Below are 26,228 nucleotides of genomic sequence, written 5' to 3'. Positions count from 1 at the left end.
TTTAATTAAGTGGTTTGGGCTTTGCTCGCAAGCTGTAACCATTATACCGTCTAACTGAATTCATACGTGGCGAACGGAAAAGCGTGTGTTTCGAACTATTCGAAATTCCCAGCTACAAACGGATCTTTTTTCTTTTTTTATGCACGCTGCTTAAATGCACGCATGTGTTCTAACTGTTTATCAATGTATATGTCTACAAGCCGATTGTTACAGTGCACTGAAGTCAGGCTTTCAGGATTTTAGCTTGGAATGCAAAAAACGGGTGCTGTGATGAGATGAAATTGGCAGGCATGATAATGGAGTGTGCCGCACAAGAAAGGGGTTATTACAGATCATGGAGAGAGGTCTTCCTCTTGCGCTGGACATATACACTGCTGCGTCTGACGAAGAAAGACTTCAGTGCGCGCTGCCTAACATTCTTTTGTCAGCCAAAAGAGGGCGAGCTCGAAACTCCTAGGCTATACACCGTTTTTCACGTGAAATTAGGTCTTCACCCGTTTGCGGTCGTCCACCAGGTTGTAAGAAGCATGACTCAATTGTGTTAAGCGCGAAATTATTTCAAATGGATCCGAAAAGCCTTACTGCGGACATCGTGTCTACGTCTACATCGTTAATTCCTACGTGGTGTCTTTGTACCCACAAAAAATAAGTCTGGCCTACTAGTAGTAGTGTAAGGCTACAGTTCACATTCGTGGTACACAACATAATGCACCCGATACCCGAGTTACTTGGACATAAGACCGGGCTCACGCCGTGTTGCGTTGCCGCGGCTGTGGCGAGCGGTGACGTCGAAGCGCCCCTGACTTACTTTTACACCAATCCCCGGAAGTGAGCGGCGCGCGCTACTTCCGATAGAACGAGCACAAGCTCCGACTCTTCAAATGAGGCGCAAATGGCCGCATCGATTAGGCCTATAAATCCTTACGGCGCAACCGTTACTAGGAGAAACCGAGTGCCACGCCCTTTCCTATACAAGAAAACCGCTCCCATTTAGTAAGGCACCGCAATGGCGAATTGTTTCACTCCCACCCGAAACAAGTGCACATTAATCGTTTAACGATATCTGCAGAAATGCAGAATTCAAAGGTTGACAAGCATGATTCAACGGAACCACGCGAGTGTTGTCTTCCGGGTGGGCGCAGGGCGCAAACAGCTTACCTCTGGCGCATAATTCGCACGGCTCGGTGCAAAGATCGATATGTGCTTGATCGGACAAGCAGGTTTTCTTTAGACATAAGGTGTTAAAACAAACGTGTGTGTGTGTTCGTGCATGCGTGCGCAGGTCTGTGAACGGTACGTGGGCTACGACAACTCCTGCTCGATATGAAGAGAGTTACTGTTCTCCATTTTAATGATCGAAGACTAACGGCCGCACTTTCGTAAGCATAGCACCGATCCACGTATGATCCGCAGCCTGGTTTGGCAAACGCGTAGCAACATGCCAAAAGGAGGGAGAACTTTCCACAGAGGCGGCCGCCACCTGCGCATCGCAAAACAAACTGCAGACAAAAAAAAAAAAATTCCACGGCGGCTTCCGTGCGGCTGCACGCGGCGTGAAGGTTTCAGCTGGTCTCGACTAATCACAATACTTCACTATCAATCTCTCCGAGAGGGGCTATGGCTGAGTTGGAGAGAGAGAGAGAGAGAAATGAACGAAACCTGAATAAGCGCGTTTATGGCATCCCTTACCTTCCACTCCTCAAGAAACACAAGTCAAATGGGGCGAGGGAGAAAACGAGACAGACAGGAGAGAGGGGGATAAAAGTTACGTCACTTCCCTCGAAGCGGGACAAACGTCACGGCGCCCTAACGGTGATGCGCGGAGGCTGCACTTTTTCCGCTGGCCTCCTCCTCCCTACTGTCCTCCTCCTTACTGCAGAAACGATAGTGGGAGGAGACCTCTCATCCTCGTGCATCAATCCAAAGCAGCGAGTGCCCCCCGTCGATATAGGAAGAGAGAGGGATATAGAGGGTCCTTTCCCGTCATCCTTGACAAGCCTTGGCCCAATCAAGCGCGCCCCTCTCACATGTCCCTCACCGCGCACGAAACTTCGTCAGAATTAGTGTGGAAAAGAAATTACGTCGTTTTCACTTCACGAGCAACGCACGCGAAGAAAGCAGGGCGTTTTCACGAGCGAGGTTTCACGGATCACTTCAGATCAAAATGTAAATGGCAGGAACAGTTCTCACTACGATTTAAGCGGCGCAACGATAACGCACCATACGACCAACCAAGCCAACGAGCCAATCACCGAGTTGTTACTGCCCGATTGAACAGGAACACCGATGGTCTATAAGTAATGCACGAATAGAGACGAAACTTCGTCAGAATTAGCGTGGAAAAAAGAAATTACGTCGTTTTCACTTCACGAGCAACGCACGCGAAGAAGGCAGGGCGTTTTCACGAGCGAGGTTTCACGGATCATTTCAGGTCAAAATGTAAACGGCAGGAACAGTCCTCACTGCACGATTTAAGTGGCGCAACGATAACGCACCAGACGCCCAAACAAGCCAACGAGCCAATCACTGAGTTGTTACTGCCCGAGTGAACGGGTACAATAATGGTCGATAAGTAATCCACGAATAGAGAGACATGGTGGCACCAACAGCAGCAACACCGCCAAATGCAGTGAGAGCTGACGGCTTGTCTCGTCAAAAAGGCGAGCGGAACGGAGCGTCTTCGGCGCACGGGTCAGTTCCTCCGAGGCGCGACGAAGGGTAAGTAGTGGGGGAGGGGGGATATGTATAGAAACAGAAGGCCCGCCACAGCGCTGCATGCAGCAACCGCTGCCCACTTCTTTCATTCTCCCGCGTCGCCAGAGAGAAAGAAAGCGGTGTGGTGCGCTCGGCGGAAGTTAGTCCGACGGGAGAATTGATGCAGCAACGGGTGTAAATGAAAAGAGCGCGCGCCGCAGAGGAGAGAGAGTAAGGGGAATGAATCACTAGTAGTAATCCAATCTGTCGCCAATAGTCTCTTGAGCGCAGCGCCACCACCGTAAAGAGGAAGGCGGTTCGATACATAAACAAACAGCGCGGGAGAAGACAAGAACGAAAAAAAAAGAGAGAGAGAGAGAGAGAACAGGAAAAGAAAGCAAAGCAGGCAACGGCGTGATGTCGCCGTCGGCCGCCAGTCGTGGTACCACCCCTCCCCTCACCGCCCAACGGACGGCAGCCGACGTCACCACGCCACGAGCGCGGCGGACGGCCAACCGAGCGATCAACCGTGCAACCCGAACGAGGCTCCGCACTGGAGCCGCGTCCGGTGCCCGTATCCGAAACAAAATGTCGGCTATCACGCCGCCTGGCAGCCGACCGGCTGTCGACAGGCGACGCAGCGGTACCTCTTTTCCTGCGACGCTGACGGCATATCCATGTGAATCACCGGCGAACATAATATCCAGGCGCCAGTGGGCGCAGCGTAATCCTGCTGCTGGGGACGAGGCCAGAGGCATTGCGTGCGAACCAACTGATGGCCGTAAACTAAAACCCACCGGGAACAGATACAAAGAAAAACAAACTGCCACTTCGCAACACACAGCAGCGGCCACAGCTGTCACTACCCTGCACACACACACTGGAAGCGACGACGCTGCGCACCTTTGGAAAGCGCAGAGCGGCGCAAGAAACATGGGCGCAGGATCGCTGGGTGTCGGTGCGCCAGCAGTCGCCACGACCGACGAACATCCACACCAGGGTCGCCGCTGTTGCGCCGATATCCTTGAGGGGTCCGGTGTTGCCGCGGCGGCTGCGACCGACTCACGCGGACGAGGGCATCCCAGCTGAGGAGGACACCACGCCACAGTCAAGGCTAGCCCGACAAACGGTGTGACAGGGCGCGGAGGCAGTCGCTCCCGAGCAGTCGACCACGACACATTCTGTTTGGGAGCCTGCGAGATAAATGCAGTCGTTGCCGGCTGGAGGAAGCGAGCAAACAGAGCACGGGAGCTGAAAAACTGAAGGCGATCGGCGGCGCTGGGCGGCGCGAAGAGCGCCGGGGCGGAAGGTCAGTTCTTGACAGAGAGCGCAAAATGGCGCTGCTAGCGTGGTCGTCGTCGCGAGAGGCACACCGCCGAGCCGGCGCGCACAACAGCCGCGGCGGGGAGATCAGCGGTGCCGGCGACACAACCGGAGGAGGGGGGGGGTGGGCAGCAGCACACGGGCCAGGCCAGGCCAGCCCACAGACAGCCACCTCAGCGGCGAGAACGTAGTACGACGCGGCGGCGTTCCTCTCCCCGCCGAAAAACGCAGGCGGCGGGGGGGCACAAACACGCCAGGCGCACGCGTGCCCGCACGCACACACACACACACACGCCAAGCAAGAGGCCAGGCCGAGCAGCGAGCGAGTCGCTGCTGCTGCTAACTACCGGCAGAGCAGCCGAGAGAGCCGATTTCCCCGCGCAGCTGAAGGAGAGGTCGCCGCTTGAGTTCGTGTCTGTCTGTGCGAGCGGCGCTACGCGCGCGAGAATGAGCCAACCGAAGAAGGAGCGAACGAAGGAACGACGCAACGCACAGAGTCCCCCCCCCCCCCCCCTTACGCTGTCCGCGGAACGAGCAGTGCCGCCGCCGGCCAAGATAGAGAGAAGGAGACAGCAGCCCTTCCCTCCTCCAGCGGCGCGCTCGAATAAAGACGACCCCCGGCAGAACGAAGTGCGCGAGGTTTTTTCGTAAGGCGGGGAGGAGGGGAGCGAACGAAGTCGCACGCAGGAAGGATTGTGAACGAAGTCGACGGGACGGCCCCGCCGATGACTGCCGCTCCTCGAGACAGCGAAGGATGCTGCTTGGATAGAGAGTTAACTGCAGAAGGAGAGGCAGAGATGAAAAAGAAAAGAAAAACGGTACTGGAGCGCCCCAGCAACAAAGGAACGCACACGTCGGGCGTGCGATACGGGCACCATGCGAAGAAAAAGTAGTCCCCTTCCTCTGCGAGCATTCGCGGCAGCACACCGACATACAAGAGCGCAAGCCTCACCACCGACAGAGAGACCCCGGGCAGAGAGCAAGGAGTGAACGAACAAATCAGGACGAAACGGGCGACGAGAAGAGGGAGAGGAGGCGCCCCGAGGTACAGGAGAGGGGCGGTGTGCATGAAACGATGGTAGAAAACGAAAAAAAAAAGTAAAATAACCGGGCACGCCATGGACCGGGAATGAAGCGAACGCGTCAGAAAGGAAATCAGGAAAAGGTAAGACGAAACGCGCACACACGCATGGTTTGCGAGGAGATTGAGAATAAAAAAAAAATCGGAAAAAGGCAAGGGGGAGGAAATCGTCGCAGCTTGCGCAAGCCGCACGCGATGTCTCCCAGGGCGTTGGGTTGTGCCAGTGTGCACTCACTTCCCTTCTCGGTGCAGCAGCCAGCCATTCGACCCACGTTTATCCCATGGCCCGAAAAGGCCGGCGGTTCAAGAACCGAGGTGAGGCAGGCCTCCAGAGGTTTTCATGCGCAAGCCAGCAGCAGCAGGCTCCTTGAGTTGGCGCCTCCCGACTTCGTACAGCGAAAACCGAATCGTTGCTGCACCGTTTACCTGCCGCAATCTTTGAGGGGAAAATATATATATATCCGCGAGCTCAGTAGCGTGACGGCATATTAGGCCAGTTGCCGTAGAACGCTCAGTCGTCGAAAATAACCGGTAGCTTACGGGTCGATAGATATTCTGTGGACATCTGCGTGATGTAGGCTACGGCTGTATTAAATTTGCTTGCTCACTGCGCCTCCTGCGAAGGTTGTTCTCGCTACGGGGAAAACTGCAACTTGCACAGCGAGCGCGCTCCTTCGTGTACGACGTCAGCACAAGCGGCCACAGAAGCGGGCACAAGGAAGTGCAAACCGTCGCGCAAGTGTCGTGCAACGTCGCTTCCCGCCTCGACGATAAGTAGAACAAAGAGACGTCGCTGCTCTGTCTTCCCGGCCTCAGACGCCTACTACGCAGGGACGCACGTCGCAGTTGTTTTCAGCAGTACTCGAGGGAGATTTAAAAAGCAAAGCCGCATAATGCGGAGAAATGTCAGGGAAAGTGCAGCAAAACTGCCCGCCGTCAAGTTATCCGCGAGTAAAGAGAGTCCGGTAACGAGATCGTAATACTGTGCAATTGGCGTAACCCAGCGGCAACCGCCAGCGCGGTACAATAATGGCACAGACAATGAAAAAAAAAAACGAAGAACGGTAACAAAGAGAAGATAGCCGGCGCAATGGCGCCGGCTTGCCGCTCGCCATGCCTCGATCAGAAGGGGCCGGCCGATCCCTCCCCGCGCTGCCAAACGCAGCGCACGGCTCGCTCGCTGTGCTGCAGCCGTCGGAAGTGGGGAGGGGTCCTCCCGGATTTGCGCGCAAGGCGCCGCCGCGCTTCGATTCGTCGGGCCGCCAATGCCGTGCCGTCTTGGCACGCGGACCCCATTCTCACCCCACCTGCTCCGTGCACCTTTGGCTGAAAAGAACATGCAACACTAGCAATGCTCGATGGTGGACAATAAAAGGCGCCAATGTGTGCGAATATTTGTGCATTCACTAAAATGCAAACGAGGAACGCGCGCAAAAAGCATCAGGAAGTCGCGAGCTACCAACGGCGGCTCAAACCTTCATTTTTCTTCCGTCATCGTGTATAGTACATGAAAACAAATGGAAAGTCAAATTCAAGCCAATACGCCTACTGTTAAACGCGCACACACTCGCGCAGGGAACGCAGTAATACAGGGAGGATCGCCCTCCACGGCGGCGGTGTTCGTTTCTTTTGCTTCCTCGACAGCGAGAGGCGGGATGCCGCCGCCTGCTGCAGCTCCTCGTACAACCGCCGCCGCCGCAGCGCCATATTCGTCGTCGCGCGCTGTACGGGCGAGGCAGGCCCCCCCCCCGGGCGAAGGCACGTCTGTCCACGGCCTCACTCGCGTTGTCTCACTCCACGCTCTCCACTGTTACATCTCTCTCCCTCGGCTAGCGCCGGCCACGCTTCCCTCCATCCTTCCTCGCAGGAGCCAGCTCCGGCTGATGCACTCAATAAAACAGCCAACCGGCGACACTCGAGGCGCCAGGCAGGTTGAGCTCTCTCTGCACGGACGAAACGCAACGTTGCGAGCAGCAGCCTGTCATGTGCGCCATTGCCTTGAATTCTTGCCGAGTGTCCGAGGAAGCGGAGGAAGATGATGGAGTCTGCCGCGAAATCGGCTACAAAACATGGCACATATATTCAGCATCAGAGCGCACCCACATGGTGCACCATCCACGGATTCCCATTTCTTCGGTCATCAGTCGACGCAGTCGAACACTTATGCACGGTTTAAGTAAGAGGTATATAAAATAAGAAAACAACGCTACGAATCTGAAAATTATGTGAGCACTGTTCTATCTCTCAAATCGAGAAATCCATCGCTTCCAATTAGCCTTGCTGTATTTTTTTTTTCGTCCTGTAAAGGAGTCACGCTAGTGGCATTTGCGCTTCATTTCTGATAATGCACCATGGGAGAGAAACGGCTATAGATCACGCACACGCCCTTGATATTCCCGTGCACCGAGGACATGTCCAGGACCGAGCTGGGAAGCGTTCTATGCTAGATTCACCGGTTTCGAATCACCTACCAAATGAAATTTAATAGCGGATTCTTACTTTCCTCTTTATTTTCTTGGATGGGTGGAGGATGGTAGATGTTCTTGCGTTCACAGCGGAAACACGGTCGTCTTGTTTTTCGGAAATATAGAGGACATAAAACCTATACTCTATCTCCCAACTCATTTGCAGCACTGTGGAAGCTGCAGGACTCCTTGGCCAATAGGGATGCCGAATTCCCCTCGAGGTGTGTTCATACGCGTCGCGTCGTCTGCTCACTGCCACAGTAATTAGCGGTATACAACGCGCATACGCAGATGTCCTGACATGCCACGCATCGCTGTAACGTATAAAGTACCAAGCAAACTTAACGCTCTTTAATGCCGCCAATAATCAAACAGTTACGCCTGGAACTATATTCCGCTGCGCTAGGACAATACCTGAGTACGCCTTGTAGGGGTTGGAGGACGGACTTCGTGGATGAAAGCCCAAAACTTGGGAGGGTTTATTCTACATTATGTACAGGGTACGTGAGCGTCAATTAACAGGCGTACTGACATTACGGGCCGGCAGCAACTCGGACGCTGCGGCCCGCGGCAAGAAGTTCGAGAGAGGAGAATCAGGGAATCAGGGCATGTCCCAGAATCCTCAGGTCTCTCTGGAAGGCTTCTTATAAGCCCTTCGAGCACTGCAAGTCACGTCATGTTTGACCAATGGGAGAGTCCACTCCGATGACGCCACTTGCAGCCAATGGTAGGCGCCCGTGTCGCGTGGCACACCTGTCGGGGCTCTCTGCGGTCTTGCCACGCAGACTGGCAATCCACTTGTAGGCTGGAGAAGGAGCGGGGGGCGCTCGTGCACCTGCTTCATTGTCGGATGCCCACCTGCTAACCCCGGCGGCGCACAAACTTGTTGGCACGTAAACTTGTTGCCTCAAACTTGTTTGCTCGGCCGCTTCTCTGGAATGCGCTTTCCTGCTTTTGCATTCCTCAATTAGCTGTGCTGCAATCCGATGTGGTCTGGGGAACTCGAAGTAATCGCAGGAACCAGCTCCATATCTAACAGCTCGTCCTCGCCCCGATTGTTCTGAATGGCCGGTGAACTCAATTCGCTGGCCATGAGGAACGCTGAAAGGAGCTGCAGGGTACTGGGGTCGAGCCTCGTTTGACAACCCTCGGGATCCTGGGCCCTGGAGAACAAACGTCAAACAAACAAAACAACACAGCGCTGCCCCACGTGTAAGCGCAGGCTCTTCGCCCCTGACTCGCCAGGCTATTACTGCGTCAAAATGAACCCTGATCTCTTAGTTCCCCAATTTTGACAACAGTTCCAACCACCCTTCCAAACAGCTATCCATTTCTCCTCGATTGCCGACAAGACCAGAGTACTATTGTTGTTGCAAAACAAAAGGGTCGTTGACGATGCAAACAACAAAATGAAAACAGCCGAACATAACTTAAGTGGCCTAACCACACGAACAGCATGTTTCCAATCTATCGCAGTGGCGTACTTATCGCCCGTATTGGTGCCACTGAACAATCTGGTCAACCTCACAAGTACGTAATCACAAGCGCACTAGCCTTGTGGTCATTAAACAGAACGCGTACTTGCGTTGTAGGCAAACTTTTCACTTACGTTTACTCACGTTTCTTCCCTGAAAGTCCTACAGGACACGTGACGTAAACGAACAATTAAACTTGCGGGACTTACACACTCCGCAGAACTCTTAAAATGGTGCGTCTCTTAATAACTCGTTCCACGCACGTTCACTAAAGAAGTCAGAATACGGCTGCCCTCCACACACACTAGCAACCCAGTCATAAATCTGCTTCCTTCCGTCCACACAGGACACGCGCTAATGGAACTAAGAACGCCTCTCAGTGCAACTCATGCACTCACTGAAAACTTCGCGCTTAACCTTAGAAAATTCAACACTTTCAACAAAGGTTAAATAAAACACACGCGCGTTACGATAGGCCCCTCAACAATAACCTTGACCCTCAGGTTACTCACACACACAAAAAAAAGCCTATCTACTTATTAATGAGCATCTCGCGAGACTACATGTTTACACAAACGCGTCTTTCAAATCTCGGAGCTTTCTCAAACCGAAACATAAACAGAGCTCATACCTTACACATTGAAAGAAACTCTAGTCTCAAATCGCGAAATTTTCCGATGCTCAAAAATAAAACCAAATAACACGTTTTACTTCTACGGAATCTCTCTTGGCTTCCCGTTCCCGATTGCTTACGACTGACTCATACTTTCAGCCTGACCCGCGGTGGGCGCGGCTTGAAAGCTACTCTGGCTGCCGAGAGACAACAAAAGGGCTGACTAACTATCAGCTCCCCCAAGACGTTACGGTCTCCTGCCAATTTGCGTCCTCGCGCCCCGCTTTCAACACAAACTCGATTGACCGCGTCGCTACTCCCCACCTGGTCTCGTCCTGCCACCTTGCGTTTCTTCGAACTGCACGCTGAGCTATGAGAAGAACTACGGAACGACGAGGAGCTTAACTGCCTCGTGCCCTTTGTCCGCGTCCGTGCAGAACATTCTTCGCGGTCCCCCTTTGACCTGTGGCTCGAACGTTTTGGATGCGTCAACATCGTCCTTGACGACCGCATCTTTTTCCTTGCGCCCTGCCCTTTTGGGTTTCTCGCCATTTTTGGCGGCGCTACATTATTTACCGTCTCTCGGTCTTTACCGCGCTTCTTTTTACGGCGCTTTCTCTTTGCACTCGTTTTCATGTCGCCTCGTGCCTCGTGCTGGCCGGTACACATTTCGTCGGCCCGGATCGGCCTCTTACCCGCATTGTCTGAGTGATTTACATTTAAATCTACTCTCTCTCTGCCTCGACTGGCGGACAGCTCAACCGACTCTGGCACAATGCAGCAGGCTTTACTCGAGTAAGACAACTCGCACTCTTGCGAACTGCCCTCTACTACATTGCCCAGCGCACGCTGTGAATCGGCACACAGCCCGTCGGTATCGATCGCTGTCTCACGCGCACAGTCCGAATGATTAAATGAATCATCCCTATCTAGGCCATCTAGACTGGCGGAGAGCCGCACCGATCCCTGAACAATGCAGTTTTTCTCTCGTGGACTACGGAGCTCGCCATCCTGAGAATTACCCTCAACTGCACCGCTCAGCTCGCACTTCACTTCTGCACGCACATCTGGCTCTACATGGGTGCTCGCGTCTGTCGCGTCAACAGTACCCTTTTCCTCGCTAGCAACCTCGCTAACCTTACCAGCGACGCACACACGCGGTAACTGTGCCAATTTGTTCGCAGCTGGCCTAGCTGTCTCCACAGTCATCTGTTGGCACAGCACCTCGTCGCTCTCACTACGGCCTTTAACGGCCTCTGTTGCCACTAAGGCATCGTTAGCAGCTAGCCTTTTCCCTTCACTTATTAATCGGCAGTCAATCTCACAGGCACTACTCTTTTCGTCGGCTTCTGGCGAAAATCCGCTAGACACTTGCTCTGTACTTCCTACAGAATTCTCAGACAGCCGTTGTCTCTGTGCCAATAACTGATCACAATATTGTATCTCTTTGATCAGCGCTGCCTTCTCTCTCTCATACTTTTCCTCTTGCTCAAGCTTACGTTGATTCTCACGTTCGCGTGCCTTCTCACGTTCGTGACGCTGACACCTAAGAGTAAGTTCTTGAAGCTCCTGCTTCCGTTCATTCTCGCGTTCTTCACGCTTAAGCTCACTCCTAAGTTCACGACGCGCTCGCAAACGTACACGACGCTCTCGCTCCCGTGGCTCCTGTATCACTTCCCAAGCAAGCTCAATGCTTTTGTGATCATTGCCACTATCATTAATCGCCTTTATGATAGCTGGCGTTTCCATCCGTTCGTCCGCCTCAACTCCCAAATCGTCGCACACCAACAACAAGTCTAACCTCGTCAACCTTCTAAGATCCATGGCAGCTGCCCCGACAGGTGGTTAAAACTGTTTTCCTTAATTAATTTGTGCAAACACACAATGCAACAAACTCCCGATTCCCAGAACTATCAAAATTGAACACACAACCTTTGAGTCTGGCGAATCATAAGGAAAAAAACCACGCGCTCACTTACGGTTGCAGCACCCTGCCATCCGGTTCGTTCGTCCGCTGTTGCCGGTTCCTTCCGGACTCCCTGGGTCGAAGGCTCGCTCCTTCTTCGATACTCCCAGTCTCTTCGGACCTCTTTCGACGAAGGCTCTCTCTTCTTCGCTCTTCCCGGTTCTTTATGATCTCTCTCGACGAAGGTTGATTCGTAGCGCTGCCACCAGCTGAAGCATTCGGAGGCGATCCTACCGCTGCCAACCAGATGTAGGGGTTGGAGGACGGACTTCGTGGATGAAAGCCCAAAACTTGGGAGGGTTTATTCTACATTATGTACAGGGTACGTGAGCGTCAATTAACAGGCGTACTGACATTACGGGCCGGCAGCAACTCGGACGCTGCGGCCCGCGGCAAGAAGTTCGAGAGAGGAGAATCAGGGAATCAGGGCATGTCCCAGAATCCTCAGGTCTCTCTGGAAGGCTTCTTATAAGCCCTTCGAGCACTGCAAGTCACGTCATGTTTGACCAATGGGAGAGTCCACTCCGATGACGCCACTTGCAGCCAATGGTAGGCGCCCGTGTCGCGTGGCACACCTGTCGGGGCTCTCTGCGGTCTTGCCACGCAGACTGGCAATCCACTTGTAGGCTGGAGAAGGAGCGGGGGGCGCTCGTGCACCTGCTTCATTGTCGGATGCCCACCTGCTAACCCCGGCGGCGCACAAACTTGTTGGCACGTAAACTTGTTGCCTCAAACTTGTTTGCTCGGCCGCTTCTCTGGAATGCGCTTTCCTGCTTTTGCATTCCTCAATTAGCTGTGCTGCAATCCGATGTGGTCTGGGGAACTCGAAGTAATCGCAGGAACCAGCTCCATATCTAACAGCCTCCTATTTCAGGCAGTGCTGCGAACGACTTGTCTATACTGCGTCTCACTAAGGTTTAAAGTTGGAGAGACGGAGAAAAGACTCAGCCGAGCCTGTCGGTATAAGCTAACGCCCCATATATCATCAAACGTTATCTCTCGCTTGTGAAAGATTAGGGGTGCTATTAACGCTAGCGCATTTAATCAACCTTTAGGTGCACAGGATCGTGAGCCTCACCTGTTCGAGGATGCGACGACATACTAACAGCGCCAGCAAGTTCAAGCTTTACGGCGACACGGTCCGGCGTTCACCTAACCGCTGCTGGCAGGAAAAGATCAAAGCTGGTCTAGAGATTCGCGAACCAACAGAACTTTACAAATCAAGTTCATTTCTGCGCTTCAGGCACGAACGGGGCTTATGCGCGGCGAGCAATAGAGAGTTTTAGCCCAGCGGGTTTACGGCCAGCGGAGCGGAGCGGGCGAGCGGAGACGCGACTGCGCATGCGCACCACGCTGAGGCGGCCAGCGGTTTTACGGAGCAGCGTTTACGCCCGCTGGAAAGCACTCCCCAGCGGAGCGTATACGCAGCGCGCGAGCGTGCGTAAGGGCGCGCGGGCGTGTATGGGAAATGCAAGACGGCCGCCGCGAACATGAACGCCGGCAGTTCTGCATCGAAGACGGCGAGTGCCGCGCTGACCCGTACATTAATACTCAGTACATTATTGACAAATAATGCACTGAGAACATGTAATATATCTTTATTCAACATTTCTTGCATAATAAAAGCAAGCGTAATTCAATTTCATTTCTCAGTAATTCCTATTCGAACCACTAGGTGGGGCAGCAGAGCTCCCCGCTCTTTACCCCGCTCGAGCGGGTGATCCGCTGGGCTAAAACTCTTTTTTCGCGCGCCGCTCCGCTGGCGCAACGGTGGAGACCGCTCCGCTCCGCTGGCCGTAAACCCGCTGGGCTAAGGGCCCGTACATGGTCGCTCCGCCCGTCCGTTCCGCCCTCGTCCGGTCGCGAGCGGAAGCCCGAAAGGCGGAAGGTGTCGCAAAATTCGATGCACGCTCAATCCGCACGAGCGGAACGCACGCGCACTCCTATTGGGCGACGCGGCCTGTTGACAGCTGGCAACCGTTCGGCGGAGCAAAGGTGTTCAAGGTTGGCAACGACCTTTGACAGCAGACGACACTGGCATATTTTTGCAGATGTGATTTCAATTTTCCGCGTTCCGGCGAAAATGCGACTCTAGGCTGCCACATTCTGTTCTGCAGCCGTATGTGTTGCATTGGCACCGTCATCCTTCTTCGAAACATTGCACAGTCGTCTTATCTGCGCCACCTTTTACAGATGTATTGCAATCGCATCACGTCGCAGCACGCGACGTATTCTCGGATGATTACTTTCAGTCCACGCTGCCTTGGCTGGTTGAACAACACCTCTCTAATTATCCAACGTGATCCGTTCTGCGACACGCGAAACTGATATTGTCGCCGGAAGCGCGGTGGCGCGGTTTCTATAGTGTTAGTGACAGCTTGCAAGAATACAGAACACACGCACATCTGTCGCGGAATGCATTTGCGTAGGTCGCCAAGACGCACATTTCTACCACTGAGCACGCGTGTGAGGCCCCGAGTACAGCTTGCTGATACGCTTGCTCGTGCTTTTTTTTTTCACTCTGCCAATTTTAAGAGGGTGCTTAAAGCAGTTGGATGCATGGAATGCCTTTTCCTTAAATGATATGCTCAGCGATGACTGAAGTTCTCACCGTGTGCAGAAAAAGTTGTGCATGAGTGGTTAACTTCATGCAGCAAGGAATTGAAGGTTAAGCAGTGAGTGTACAATTCATTATGACTGGCTTAAAGCAATGTGTATGTATTGCGGTGACCTTATGCAGATATATGCATACTCATGAGATATGTTTCCAAGGGGAGTACTTATTTGAAAGCATATAATTTAAATTGCTGATAAGAAAACTTATTTTGAGTGAAATCAAACAATTGCATTCTTTCTTGCCAGCCTGGCTACCCAATATGTTGCCACCTTACTACGCCTGAACTATACGGTGCCATTGGACAATGCTGTATCCCTGCAGGCACGCTAGAACAGCTTGGATATGCACAAACAATCCTTTACATCGCACTTAAATTAAGGTGGTGTAGATTTGCTGTCACAATGTGCTTGTAAGCATAACTGCCGAGCATTCAAAAAAGTGTTTGAAATGTAAGGGTGGATGCTCAGGTTTGCAGGTGTGACATTTTACATTTATAGTGCAAGGACACACCGATGAACAGGAAGGATACCACACAAATCCTCGTGTTGTGACCTTGCAGTCACAATGCAAGTAGTTTTCAGTGGTGTTTAGCTATAAACATGTGAAGCAATCTGTAAATTCAAAACTGTATTAAGTAAACTGAGACACCATGAAAAGCAACATAACACTACGGTGTACACATTTTTTGTCACATCAGCTCTTTGTGGTGAAGGTCAAATATGTATACAAGCTATTTGTAGGAAGTAGGAAGCCTATCCAATATAAACAAGAAACTTGCAGGCAAGGTAATCACAACAAAGCAGCTGAGACGTTGGTACTATTCTACTTGTGCTTGTACTTCTACTATGCGCTGCTGGATGGTTGCGACTGATATGCTCGCGAAGGTTTGGGTCATTCACATTTTAAGGGATGAGTAACTGTTACATATGTAAATCATCCTCCTCTGCATGCAGCCGCTGTGGCTGGCAGTCGATGCCGTAGCCTCATGCTTAGCAGCCCAACACCACAACCACTAAGCAATCACGGCGGGTAACTGCTCCTCAGGTTGTGCAATCTGTGTGGCTGTATCAAAGCACTGATGTAACACGTGTTTCAGTGGGGTCTAACTACCGCACAGAAGTTGTGGTGCAGCACTTCCTAATGGCAACATGTGTTGCAGCTGGGAAACAAAGAGTTGAGCTTTTGTATCCGATGAGCATACAGTAACTGGAAACTTTGTTTCCACTTCTAAAAATTTTTGAGTATGTTCTAAATGACATGAGCCCATGTTGTAATGATATTTTAATTTTTAAAATAGCTGTACACGTTTGTGTACATCAAGTACACCATGAAATAACAGTCATCGGGGTATGCTTGAAAGGCACCTTCAGCATCTGCACTTCAAACCGCAGCCATGTCATAGCCATTGTAGGTGAAACAGCAGTAGTCAACGCAAAATTGACCGCCACTTTAGCAGTTTGCATGCAAACACACATTCATGTGGTGGCATTGTTTATTTTGGTTACCTGGCCCAGGCAAGTAATGTGAATAAGAGAACAATTATGAAACATCATTAGCTTAGTGAGGCCCAAAATACTAATTCGGGTAACTATTAATAGCAGTAGTCGAGGGCACGCTTGAAAGGCATCATTAGCAGTCTGCACGTCAAAGCGCAGTCAAGTCGTCGCCACTGTTGGTGAAACGACAGCACTCAATGCGAAAATGACAGCCACTGTTGGCAGCTTGCATGCAAACACACGTTCATGTGGTGGCATTGTTTATTTTGGTTACCTGGCCCAGGCAAGTAATGCGAATAGGAGAACAATTATCAAACATCATTAGCTTAGTTAGGCCCAAAATACTCAGTCAGGTAACTATTCATAGCAGTAGTCGAGGGCACGCTTGAAAGGCACCATTAGCAGTCTGCACGTCAAAGCGCAGTCAAGTCGTCGCCACTGTTGGTGAAACGGCAGCACTCAATGTGAAAATGACAGCCACTGTTGGCAGCTTGCATGCAAGCACACATTCATGTGGTGGCATTGTTTATTTTGGTTACCTGGCCCAGGCAAGTAATGCGAACAGGAGAACAATTATCAAACATCATTAGCTTAGTTAGGCCCAAAATACTCAGTCGGGTAACTATTCATAGCAGTAGTCGAGGGCACGCTTGAAAGGCACCATTAGCAGTCTGCACGTCAAAGCGCAGTCAAGTCGTCGCCACTGTTTGTGAAACGGCAGCACTCAATGAGAAAATGACAGCCACTGTTGGCAGCTTGCATGCAAACACACATTCATGTGGTGGCATTGTTTATTTTGGTTACCTGGCCCAGGCAAGTAATGCGAACAGGAGAACAATTATCAAACATCATTAGCTTAGTTAGGCCCAAAATACTCAGTCGGGTAACTATTCATAGCAGTAGTCGAGGGCACGCTTGAAAGGCACCATTAGCAGTCTGCACGTCAAAGCGCAGTCAAGTCGTCGCCACTGTTTGTGAAACGGCAGCACTCAATGAGAAAATGACAGCCACTGTTGGCAGCTTGCATGCAAACACACATTCATGTGGTGGCATTGTTTATTTTGGTTACCTGGCCCAGGCAAGTAATGCGAACAGGAGAACAATTATCAAACATCATTAGCTTAGTTAGGCCCAAAATACTCAGTCGGGTAACTATTCATAGCAGTAGTCGAGGGCACGCTTGAAAGGCACCATTAGCAGTCTGCACGTCAAAGCGCAGTCAAGTCGTCGCCACTGTTTGTGAAACGGCAGCACTCAATGAGAAAATGACAGCCACTGTTGGCAGCTTGCATGCAAATACACATTCATGTGGTGGCATTGTTTATTTTGGTTACCTGGCCCAGGCAAGTAATGTGAATAGGAGAACAATTATCAAACATCATTAGCTTAGTTAGGCGCAAAATACTCAGTCGGGCAGCTATTAATAGCAGTAGTCGAGGGCACGCTTGAAATGCACCATTAGCAGTCTGCACGTCAAATCACAGTCATGTCGCAGCCATTGTTGTATTTGTTTATCTCACGGCAAGTAACGCCAATGTAAGCACAATTATTCACCCTGAATAGCTTTGCTAGCATTGTTTGTACTAAAAAATTCTGAGTGAAGTTGAATGTGTTTTATTGAGGCAATTATTTAATTCACAAGCCATCGGCATAGTGATCGACGGCCAGGTTCAAACAATGACATTTGTGAGGTAATAAATGGTGAAAGTTGCAAAAGCTATCAGTGCACTGCTTTGCTGGGCTCCATTTACTGAAAAATTTCTTTGCAACGACAAAAGCATCAGACAGGAAATGACACCCCACTGCACAGTGTTATTCGTGTTGAACTTTTTTGCCATCATATGTGATTGGCAGCGAAACCATCCGTTTACTAAGACTGATTGCATGAAAAATGCAACAGCATAGCAAGGTGTAGTTTCACAATATGGCACCCTTTCATGTGCACTTCTGACGAGCTGCCACATGCACTGATGCATAAACATGAACTGAGGTAAGAGGCTAAGTTGCTGTGCAACCCCCATGACGCTTTTAAGAAAATCTATCTCTAAACCTTTCTGTTTTCATAGGCGATGAAAATCTGTTTTGAGCAAGTTGGTTAATCACACTGCAGCAACAACACAAGAAGCAAGGACAGAAAACACAGCGAGTAGGCAGACTGAGAAGACGAGGTAGACCAGTGAGAAAGGTTTTAATGAGATGGAAGAGGCCTGCCCTGCCGTGTACATGAGTTAGTGCTTTGAATGAGATTGGTTTATGAAAATGTGTAATGACTTTCCTGAAAGAAAACTAGCAAAAGCAAATGCTAATATAATATAAAAGGACAGAAATAATGGTAAGCGCAAGCACGCATGGAAACAGGCACGTATTCACACACAAATGCGAGAACTAAGAAGAACTCCAACGTAAAGAAATCTGGGAAATAGAAAAAAAATTGACAAACGCAAGAAAACATACATTTACAAACAGACGCGGGTCGAGGTATTATAGGAACGGGTTCACAAGCTGCTGTGCTTACCTTCTCATATGTTTTCTTTTTTAACCGTTCTCTTAATACTGTCTCGGGAAATTTTAATTGCATTCATGACATTAGTGCTCTCAGGCGCGTCCACATTTCACGACAGCGCTGAACGTCTTGACGTATGCAATTATAATGTTGTTCCCTAATTTCCCCCCACCGATAGAAGCATCTTTAACCGTGCAGTAACAACTTTTGAAACAAACGATAGATGTACGAAGCAGAAAAGGCCGGTGTGATAGGGCTTCTCTATGGGGCTACTACATAAGAAAACGCAATCGGCAACACTTATGCTCAGCTCAGTTCTGAGCACACGAACATCGCGTAGTACGACCACTTCTACACCCAGTAACGCTGCAACACATCGCACATATATATCACGATTTGTAGCTCGCAAACGCACTTCATAACGGCAAGAGCACAGCTCGAACGTCGCGATCACCACGGCGCATCGCAGCCGGCAAAACGGCTCATACGCAGTATAGCACACGCAGAATGGCAGCGATAACTAGGCGATAAAAACTTATCGCTACTGATCGTATCGTTACTTTTGGTAAGTTGCGAAGGGCTGGCGTTCACCACACCGCGGCAACGATCGGCATACACAGAGCAGAAACCAAACGTGTACGCTGGGTGCGCCAATCGGACGCTACTTATTTCAACACGCCTTGAACAGGTGTGCTGCTCAGAATGCACGTGTATGTGATGGAGTTCTCGTCTGCGACGCACACGCGAAGCATGGCACAAGAAATCACGAAGTCGACGGCTTGAAATATTTCCTCCGACGCTCTCGTAAACACAACACACACTTCCTGCGCTCCGTCTGTTTCTGTTGGCGATCGCACGCACTGATGAGGTCTGGAAGCGTACACCGGCTTGCTTCTTCCGATGACTATCTCCGTGGGTGCCACATATCTCTGGTAAAAATCACAAACAGGAGAAAAAAATAGACTGTTTCTGACGCAGCTGTAGCCTAGGCCTTGCGTCCCTGCTTCGCTTCGCTTCGAGCACGCGCCATGTTTGCTGTGACGACAGCCAAACCGTCCGCCTCGGAGAGACGAGCAGGCGGCCGGACGGGAAACTTGCGTCCGCTCCTCGCTCACCAGTAGAGAGCTATCCGCACGCGACCGGGCGAGGGCGGAACGGACGTGCGGAGCGACCATGTACGGGCCCTAAAACTCTCTAATGTAGCGGACAACCATGGAGCGAAGGCGTTACGCAACGTTCGGGGAAGACGCTTTGCGGTCAGCAAGTGCAGGCAGATGTGGTCGTAACAAACGCTCGCACATTTCGGAGGACAACGGACTGCAACTGGGACAGAGGCCTGAAGCCCCGTCGGTGAGAGAGGATGAGAGAGGCAGTGCTGACTGCACGGGCGGAGCGCGCGCGCGTTCCAGGCGGCGGAATGCCACACACAAAAGCCGAGCTAAACGTTTCATTGACCCAATTGCGTTGCCAAAGGAGTCCGGCGAGGCGCAACAAAAACGAATCGGGTTCCGAAAGACAAGTCGCGCCGAACCCGACGCCACCTTCTCTCCGTCTTTCCAACTTTTTTGCTGACTGCTAGATCATTTACGGAACGCGGGAGGTCCGCCCAACGACAGACAAAGTCACAGAAGGACAGACCGATGGATTCCGAGTAGGCGTCAAGGATTCATCTAGCCAGAGAAACTTGTAAAACAATCGAAAGCGACCAAACCCTTTCCATGGTGTCAATGGCGATGCTCTTATGGCCTTTGCACGAGGGCGAATAAGAAAGTATTTGCCTGTATTTTTTTATTAGCCAAAATAACGTACATACAGGTAATGACTCATTGTCATGCAAGGCTTCGCGGCCTCTTGCGAACTGACAACACCCCCACCTTACACTTCTCAAGGCGAGACACCTTTCGCTACACGTGGGCTGCATGTCCCTGTGGATTTCGACGGGCGTTCGTCCCTCGCTCCATTGACAACGAATCACAATTCGTTGCTCGCACGCCGTTGACGTGTGAAGCACAACCGCCATCTTCAACAATAGTGTTCCTGTGTATGCTCCCGCAGGGAACGCATACGCGAACACTATTCAACAACTGACAGCAGCGCCGCGCCGCGGAGCTACAGGCGGATAAGGCCGTGTCGGTACAAGAAAAGTCCACCGCTGGGAATGGATATGTTGCCTTCGCACTTACAGCCGTAATTTGGCTTTAAAAATAAAATATAGGGGCAAAGGCTTTCGCTTCGCCCTCGTATAGGGTGCGACTTATGGCTATAAACCGCATCGAGATGACATGCGGACAATTTTCCATCAACGGGGTGCGCGTAATTTTCTCAACGAACCTGCCCCGACAACGCGCATGCTATGCAACGACGTGTGCGCATGTCGATGTGGCAATGTTTTCGGAGAACTTTGGCTGCCTCGATAACACCGCCTCGGGGCGCTGCCAACGCGGAGGTGCCGCCCTGTAGCAACAACAGTGGCCTCACCTGTCGGGGGGGAGGCTACAGCACCAGCGCCGCAAACACAGAGCGACAAGGAGCTAGGGGCCTCTTCCCCCTCGCGGGAGGCTACAAAGCGAAATGGCGGCCACCAACCCCTCTGCACGGAAGTAGGGGGGCAACCGCGCACCCCGCCGGGGTCGTGAGCACGGGACGGCTGCTGCCGCGTCGTTGTGCACCTCGCGCATCGAGACGGGAAGCCGCTCGCGGCCGGCTGCGCGGTCAATCCGCGGAACGAAAGCCACCAGCAGCGATGCGGCGTGGCAAACACATGGCCGCGTATTTCCTGCGCACTTCTGGCGTCGAAACGCGTTTCGCGGCGAGCGGAATTCGGCCCCGAACGCAGCACGGGGCAATACGCGACGTAATGCGGAAGCGTTGTTGGCACTAGCATTGGGCGTCCATTAAAAGATACGTTAACACAAACGAACACGGGAACCTTTACATCGATTATTTATTAGATCAATAGGATTAGTGGATTTGCGTGCGCGAGCAAATAATCGAAGCTGGTATTTTTCGAACGTCTTGATGGGGCGGCGCAACCGACGGAGACGCAAGGTATTTGTCGAATGAATGACCTCGAAGAAAAAGGAACGGTGCTGTATGCAAGTAAAGGCAAGTTTCTGTATGCACAGAAACTTGCCTTTACGTCACGTATACGTAGAAGGGACGCCTAACTCGAAATTACGAGTTACATCAAAGCACATCATGGTCGCTCGGACGAAATCGCAAGTGCAACTACAGCCTTGCCCATTTGTACCCGCTTTGCGCTTGCAATTCAGCGCGAATGGGTGGCTTTTGTTGCGACTCCCGAAAGAAGTGCACGCAGTTGCCGTCTTAGTCCAAGCACAGAAGTCCGTGGTTCCGTTCCTAGCAGTCAGGGCACGTCGGGGCCGAACGCTCGCCTGATATCACTCATGTGACATCAACCTACTAATCGCGATAGATTATATATTTACAACTGCGATTAAATCATACATCAATCTATCGACAAGCTATAGTTTACACCATCCGTCAAAATGACGTCGCAGATCACGTACCACATGAGTTATTGATCAGGAAAATTAACGTAATAAAAATACAACACGCAGGAAGGGAAAACAAAATATTCACAATTTTCCTCGTCAGCAATGCAAAAAGAACTACTGCAACAATTAATTCCGTGAGAGTGTCACACAATAGCGGCAACAGCAGGGCATATGCGTGTATTCGCAATGCAAATCCTTAACGTGACATCACGCGAAGTCGTTGCATCGAGTGTTACGCTGTGCTCATTGTAGGCCGCGTGCACTCATAAAAAAGAAAGAAATAAAGTGGCTACCGATCAGGGCGGTCACTTACGATAGGCATTTAATGATCACCCACGATAACAGCGTTGTCATCGTGCACTGAAAAAAAAAAAAAAAAAACGGAGGTGCCGACGCCGACGAACACGCCATGCCTCCCGAATCATCAAAACAAATTTCGCAAAGTCTAGACCCTAGAACTCTGCTCAGAGCTGTGTAAGGAGTCCGTATAGCTAACGTTTAAGTTTAAATACATCATGAGTGACCCTTGATCTAACAATAAAAGAAAACGAGAAGTAGTAAGAATTGTTCGCAAGAAAAGGCGATAAAAAGCGGTAGATACTAAAGTTTCAAGTTAGCAGTAATAAGCTGCAAAACGAGGCATGAAGAAAGGTAAACACTAAAGCTAAGCTCAAATGGCAAACACGTCCCACGTAATTCCCGTAATAAATAAAACCTGTTTGTGAAACGGCGAAATGACTTAGTGCACGGGGAAACGTTTTCAAGCGGCTCGCCAAACTAAGCTAACAAAGTTAACTACCGCATGAACTTGCAAAAAAAGGGGGTACCAGCGAAACACAAAGGACGCGCACACGAGGAAAATGGTTCAGACACGGACGGACACTGGACTTTCAACTGCTTCATAACTGGAAGGAAAAGTGCGATCAGCGCCGACTGCGAACGCGGTCTAACATCGTCGAAACAACGACAAATGAACCACAAAGCCAGGTGAATCGTAGAATCCGAGATGGCGGACCGACATATGCAATAGCTAATTTTTATTTGGGCTTGTGTTTAATTTTGCGTCATTCATGCAAAAATACGAAATGAAATTGTCGGCACGTTTTAATCCACAGAAAAGCCAGAACACCAAAAGCCAGAACACCGTAGTGGGGGACTCCGGAAATTTGGACCACCTGGGGTTCTTTAACGTGCACCTAAATCTAAGTACACGGGTGTCTTCACATTTCGTCCCAATCGAGATGCGGCCGCAGGGGCCGGGATTGGATCCCGCGACCTCGTGCTTAGCAGCCCAACACCATAGCCACTAAGCAACCAAGGCGGGTAGACTTTTGAAGAGTGAATTAATGCTCAGACTCCATACGCTTTGTCTATGTCTGTTGCACACATAATTGCTTCCGTCGATGAAAAGACTCTTCGAGAACAGCAGACGCTCGGGAGGTATCAAGTACGACGCCATTTCGAAAAGGCCGCATGACGACGACTTTGTTTGCTTCTGTGATTGGCTGGCGGAGTAACACAACCCCGCGCGGTCCGTGTGCCTCGGTTGCCAAGAGGTGTTATTCTTTAAGTTGTTGTATGCTACTGTAGAAATCAACTATATGAAGAGGCCTTCGTACTCCAGTGGACGTAAAATATGCTGATGACGACAGAAATCATTATTTTGCACTTTCGTATGTTTACTTGTGCTTGACAGTGTTCTTCCTGGGCTTTTTTCCTGAGCGAGTCCGACGTGGTTCCTTGTTTCTTGCGTTGTGTTGTGTTATGTTGAAGAGCTGTATCTCACACCTGTGAGATACACCTGTGAGATACACCTTATTTCATTTCTCTTTTGCGGGTTTACGCGTCTTTATGGTGAATGGCGGGCGTTATTCACAATTCTACTAGTAAAGGTACGTACCCTCCCCTCATTTGCATAGAAAAGTTCCCTTGGGTTGCCCCCCCCCCCCTCCCCCCCCCTGAAAAGAAATCCTGGGTACGTGCCTGATTCGACATCAAAGAGAGTTAACACACTTTCTTTCACATTTAGTTCTGACCATGGAGATTGTGTTCGAAAGAAAATAACTAAAACACGAACCGAGTTTTTTTTTTAAAAACGTGGTAATTTATATAAACATATGGCAACACAGTATGGTAATTAAATAATAAGTTGAACTACCCAATACTGAAAACTGCTTCCGGTGTACGAAAATGCTGCAATGTGCTTCAAGTTTACAGCGCTTAAGGTATCAAATAACCGTACCAAAAATGCGTTGGGCATGGCGCAAAAGGAACGAATAAATGCGAAGCTGCCGCGTCGTATACAGCGGAACCAAAGCTTTTACGCCACAATGTCCTTCGGCGACGCACGTCTGCAACGTGTTCAGGCCTAACGACGACATGTACGGAACTTTAATAACTTCTTTTTCCGCCCCTTTAAGCCAAGCTCACACGCACTCGAATCGCGTGTCCAGCATTCCGCGTGGCATACGCATCTTTTCCTCGTCTCTTTTCTGACACGAATGCTGCCGAGGTTCTCTAGTGTAGCGCTCAGTGAAATCACAAGAAGAAAAAAAAAGGAAGACGGGGCTGCAAGAAAGCAGGGCATGAGGAAATACTGGCCGTCACAGGGTAACCTACGCAACCTCTCGCCCTTCCCCAATCGCACTAGCTGAGTGACGCACTTGTTTCTTGCGCTGTGATGGAAGCTTGAGAGCGCCTTGCACCACCCGAAAAGTTATATTTGGCAATTCGAGCGGGAAGAAATGACACCGAGGCACACGAGTGTGAAACTACCTAAGCGTTTTCGAATCAGTCGTTTACGGGCCACCTAATAGACATGCATTGCTCGCATCCGGTGCAGTCGCGTTCGGCATACCTAGGACGGACGTCACTCGATTGAGTAGTACACCGATTGATTAACGTCCTAAAAAAAAAAAAGCGTGGAGAAGCACTATAGAAGAGAGCGCTTCGGATTGCGTTTGACCGCTTGAAGGTACCATAGTTAACAGGCACGCAAAACTCGTTAGACAGTGTGTTTCTACATTCCGCCCAAACTGAAAAGTGTAGCCACTACCAGCATGCATCACCAGTAGCCACAGCATGGAGTCATGGTAGTGGCTACATTTTCCAGTTTATGCGGAATGTAGAAACACTCTGCCTAAGAGCTGTGCGTGTGCGTTAACTGTGGTACCTTCAAGCGGTCAATTCGATGCTGTCGGATAGGTACGACGCCGAGCGAGTCACCGAAGCGGTTGAAAGCAGTGCTGCAGATGCAAGCTATTAAGACAAGCAGAAAAAAAAAAAGCTAAAACAGTGATAGAGCGCAGCACCAGATAACGCATCGGAAGCTCGCTCACAAAGAAAAAAAAAAGAGGGAGAGAGAGAGAGAGACCGGCCAAAGCGGTGCTACCAAGACGACGAAACGCAGAAAAAAAATTTATTGCAATGCTGCGCACAGCGTCGAAACCATAATGGCCGCGGTGTCGGGGCCAGCGCCCATCTCGAAACGCTGCAATCTGCCGTGACGCAGAGCGAGCAGCAGCCTCGGAGGTCTACACCTCCCTCCCCCCCTGCGACCGATCCCGGCGCAGCGCCCCACCGCAACAGGACGGGTTCGACAGGCAGCTGCCATTTTTGCCGGCGCGTCCACATCGGTTCGCGAGGCCTAACGACATCGTGCAGAAAGGGACGCCAACCACGGCACGAAGGGGAGGAGGAAACAGCGAGCGCGAGGCGCAGGCATCAGCCGCCACGTGTTTCGTCCGAGCTGATGGAGCGGCGAGAGCCGGCGACGGAATTGCGCGAACGTTTTCGAGAGCGCCGCATCAAACGCGCGCTGACGGGGAAGTCGGAACAGCATTCCTTGACCCCGAGGAGACAAAAATGGGAGGAAGAGGAGGCCGACATGTTGCGGCGAAGAAGACAAGCCCGGGGAAAGATTCGTGCGCGCCGCAATCAAACGAGAAATTAAGCACACACCGCAACCAACCAACCATATAGAGGGCAAACTGTCTTATAAAAATATTTTAGAGAGTATTAGGAGCGCGCTTTATAGTCACGGAGTGACTACACGAAAGACAAGATCAGTGCCATGGTGCGTAGTTTTTATTTTTATTTTCTCGGTGGATTCAACTGCTGCCTATTTCATGCATGTCATAAAATTCGACACCCCCTCCCTCTTTTTTTTTTTGCTTAATACGGAAGGCGTAGACGTGAACTTCTACTCGCCAGTCTGTACGCTCCTACACTATCCAATGGTGTGGTACGAAGGCCAAACAATCCTTTTTATTGCGTAAATGTTCTCGAATAAAATATGGAGCTAAGGAAAAAAATATGGCGAAACATCCGGTCGGCCGTCACGGTTGAAGTTTTGCACGTTGCAAGGTCTAGAAGGCAGCCCTAATACCCGCATGTTCCGCGCGACAGCAGAAAGTTCATTTAACGTACGCCTACCCCCCCCCCCCCCCCTCCTCACCCGGCTGGCGCCGAAGACATG

At 50.9% G+C, this 26,228-nt stretch overlaps 1 protein-coding gene across 4 annotated transcripts in view; it reads right to left on the bottom strand.

Moving 5' to 3' along the window:
* Tlk (Tousled-like kinase) overlaps positions 1-26,228 on the bottom strand; it is a 166,673-nt gene that overhangs the window by 66,785 nt on the left and 73,660 nt on the right. Inside the window, exon 1 of one of the 4 annotated variants that reach the window (XM_070531910.1) lies at positions 3,598-4,393. The exons of 2 other annotated variants lie outside the window; for them this stretch is intronic. In XM_070531910.1, coding sequence (XP_070388011.1) covers positions 3,598-3,629 — 32 coding nt within the window. In that variant the 5' untranslated portion in view covers positions 3,630-4,393. Of the gene's footprint in view, positions 1-3,341; positions 3,383-3,597; positions 4,394-26,228 lie in introns of those variants that run through there. One more of the 4 variants, XM_070531911.1, reaches the window with a different exon arrangement.

The sequence above is a fragment of the Dermacentor albipictus genome, chromosome 1 (genome assembly GCF_038994185.2).
Source record: "Dermacentor albipictus isolate Rhodes 1998 colony chromosome 1, USDA_Dalb.pri_finalv2, whole genome shotgun sequence".
Classification (NCBI taxonomy): Eukaryota; Metazoa; Arthropoda; class Arachnida; order Ixodida; family Ixodidae; genus Dermacentor; species Dermacentor albipictus.
The sequence above is the reverse complement of the archived record's forward strand: the minus strand, read 5'-3'. Positions and strand labels throughout refer to the sequence as shown.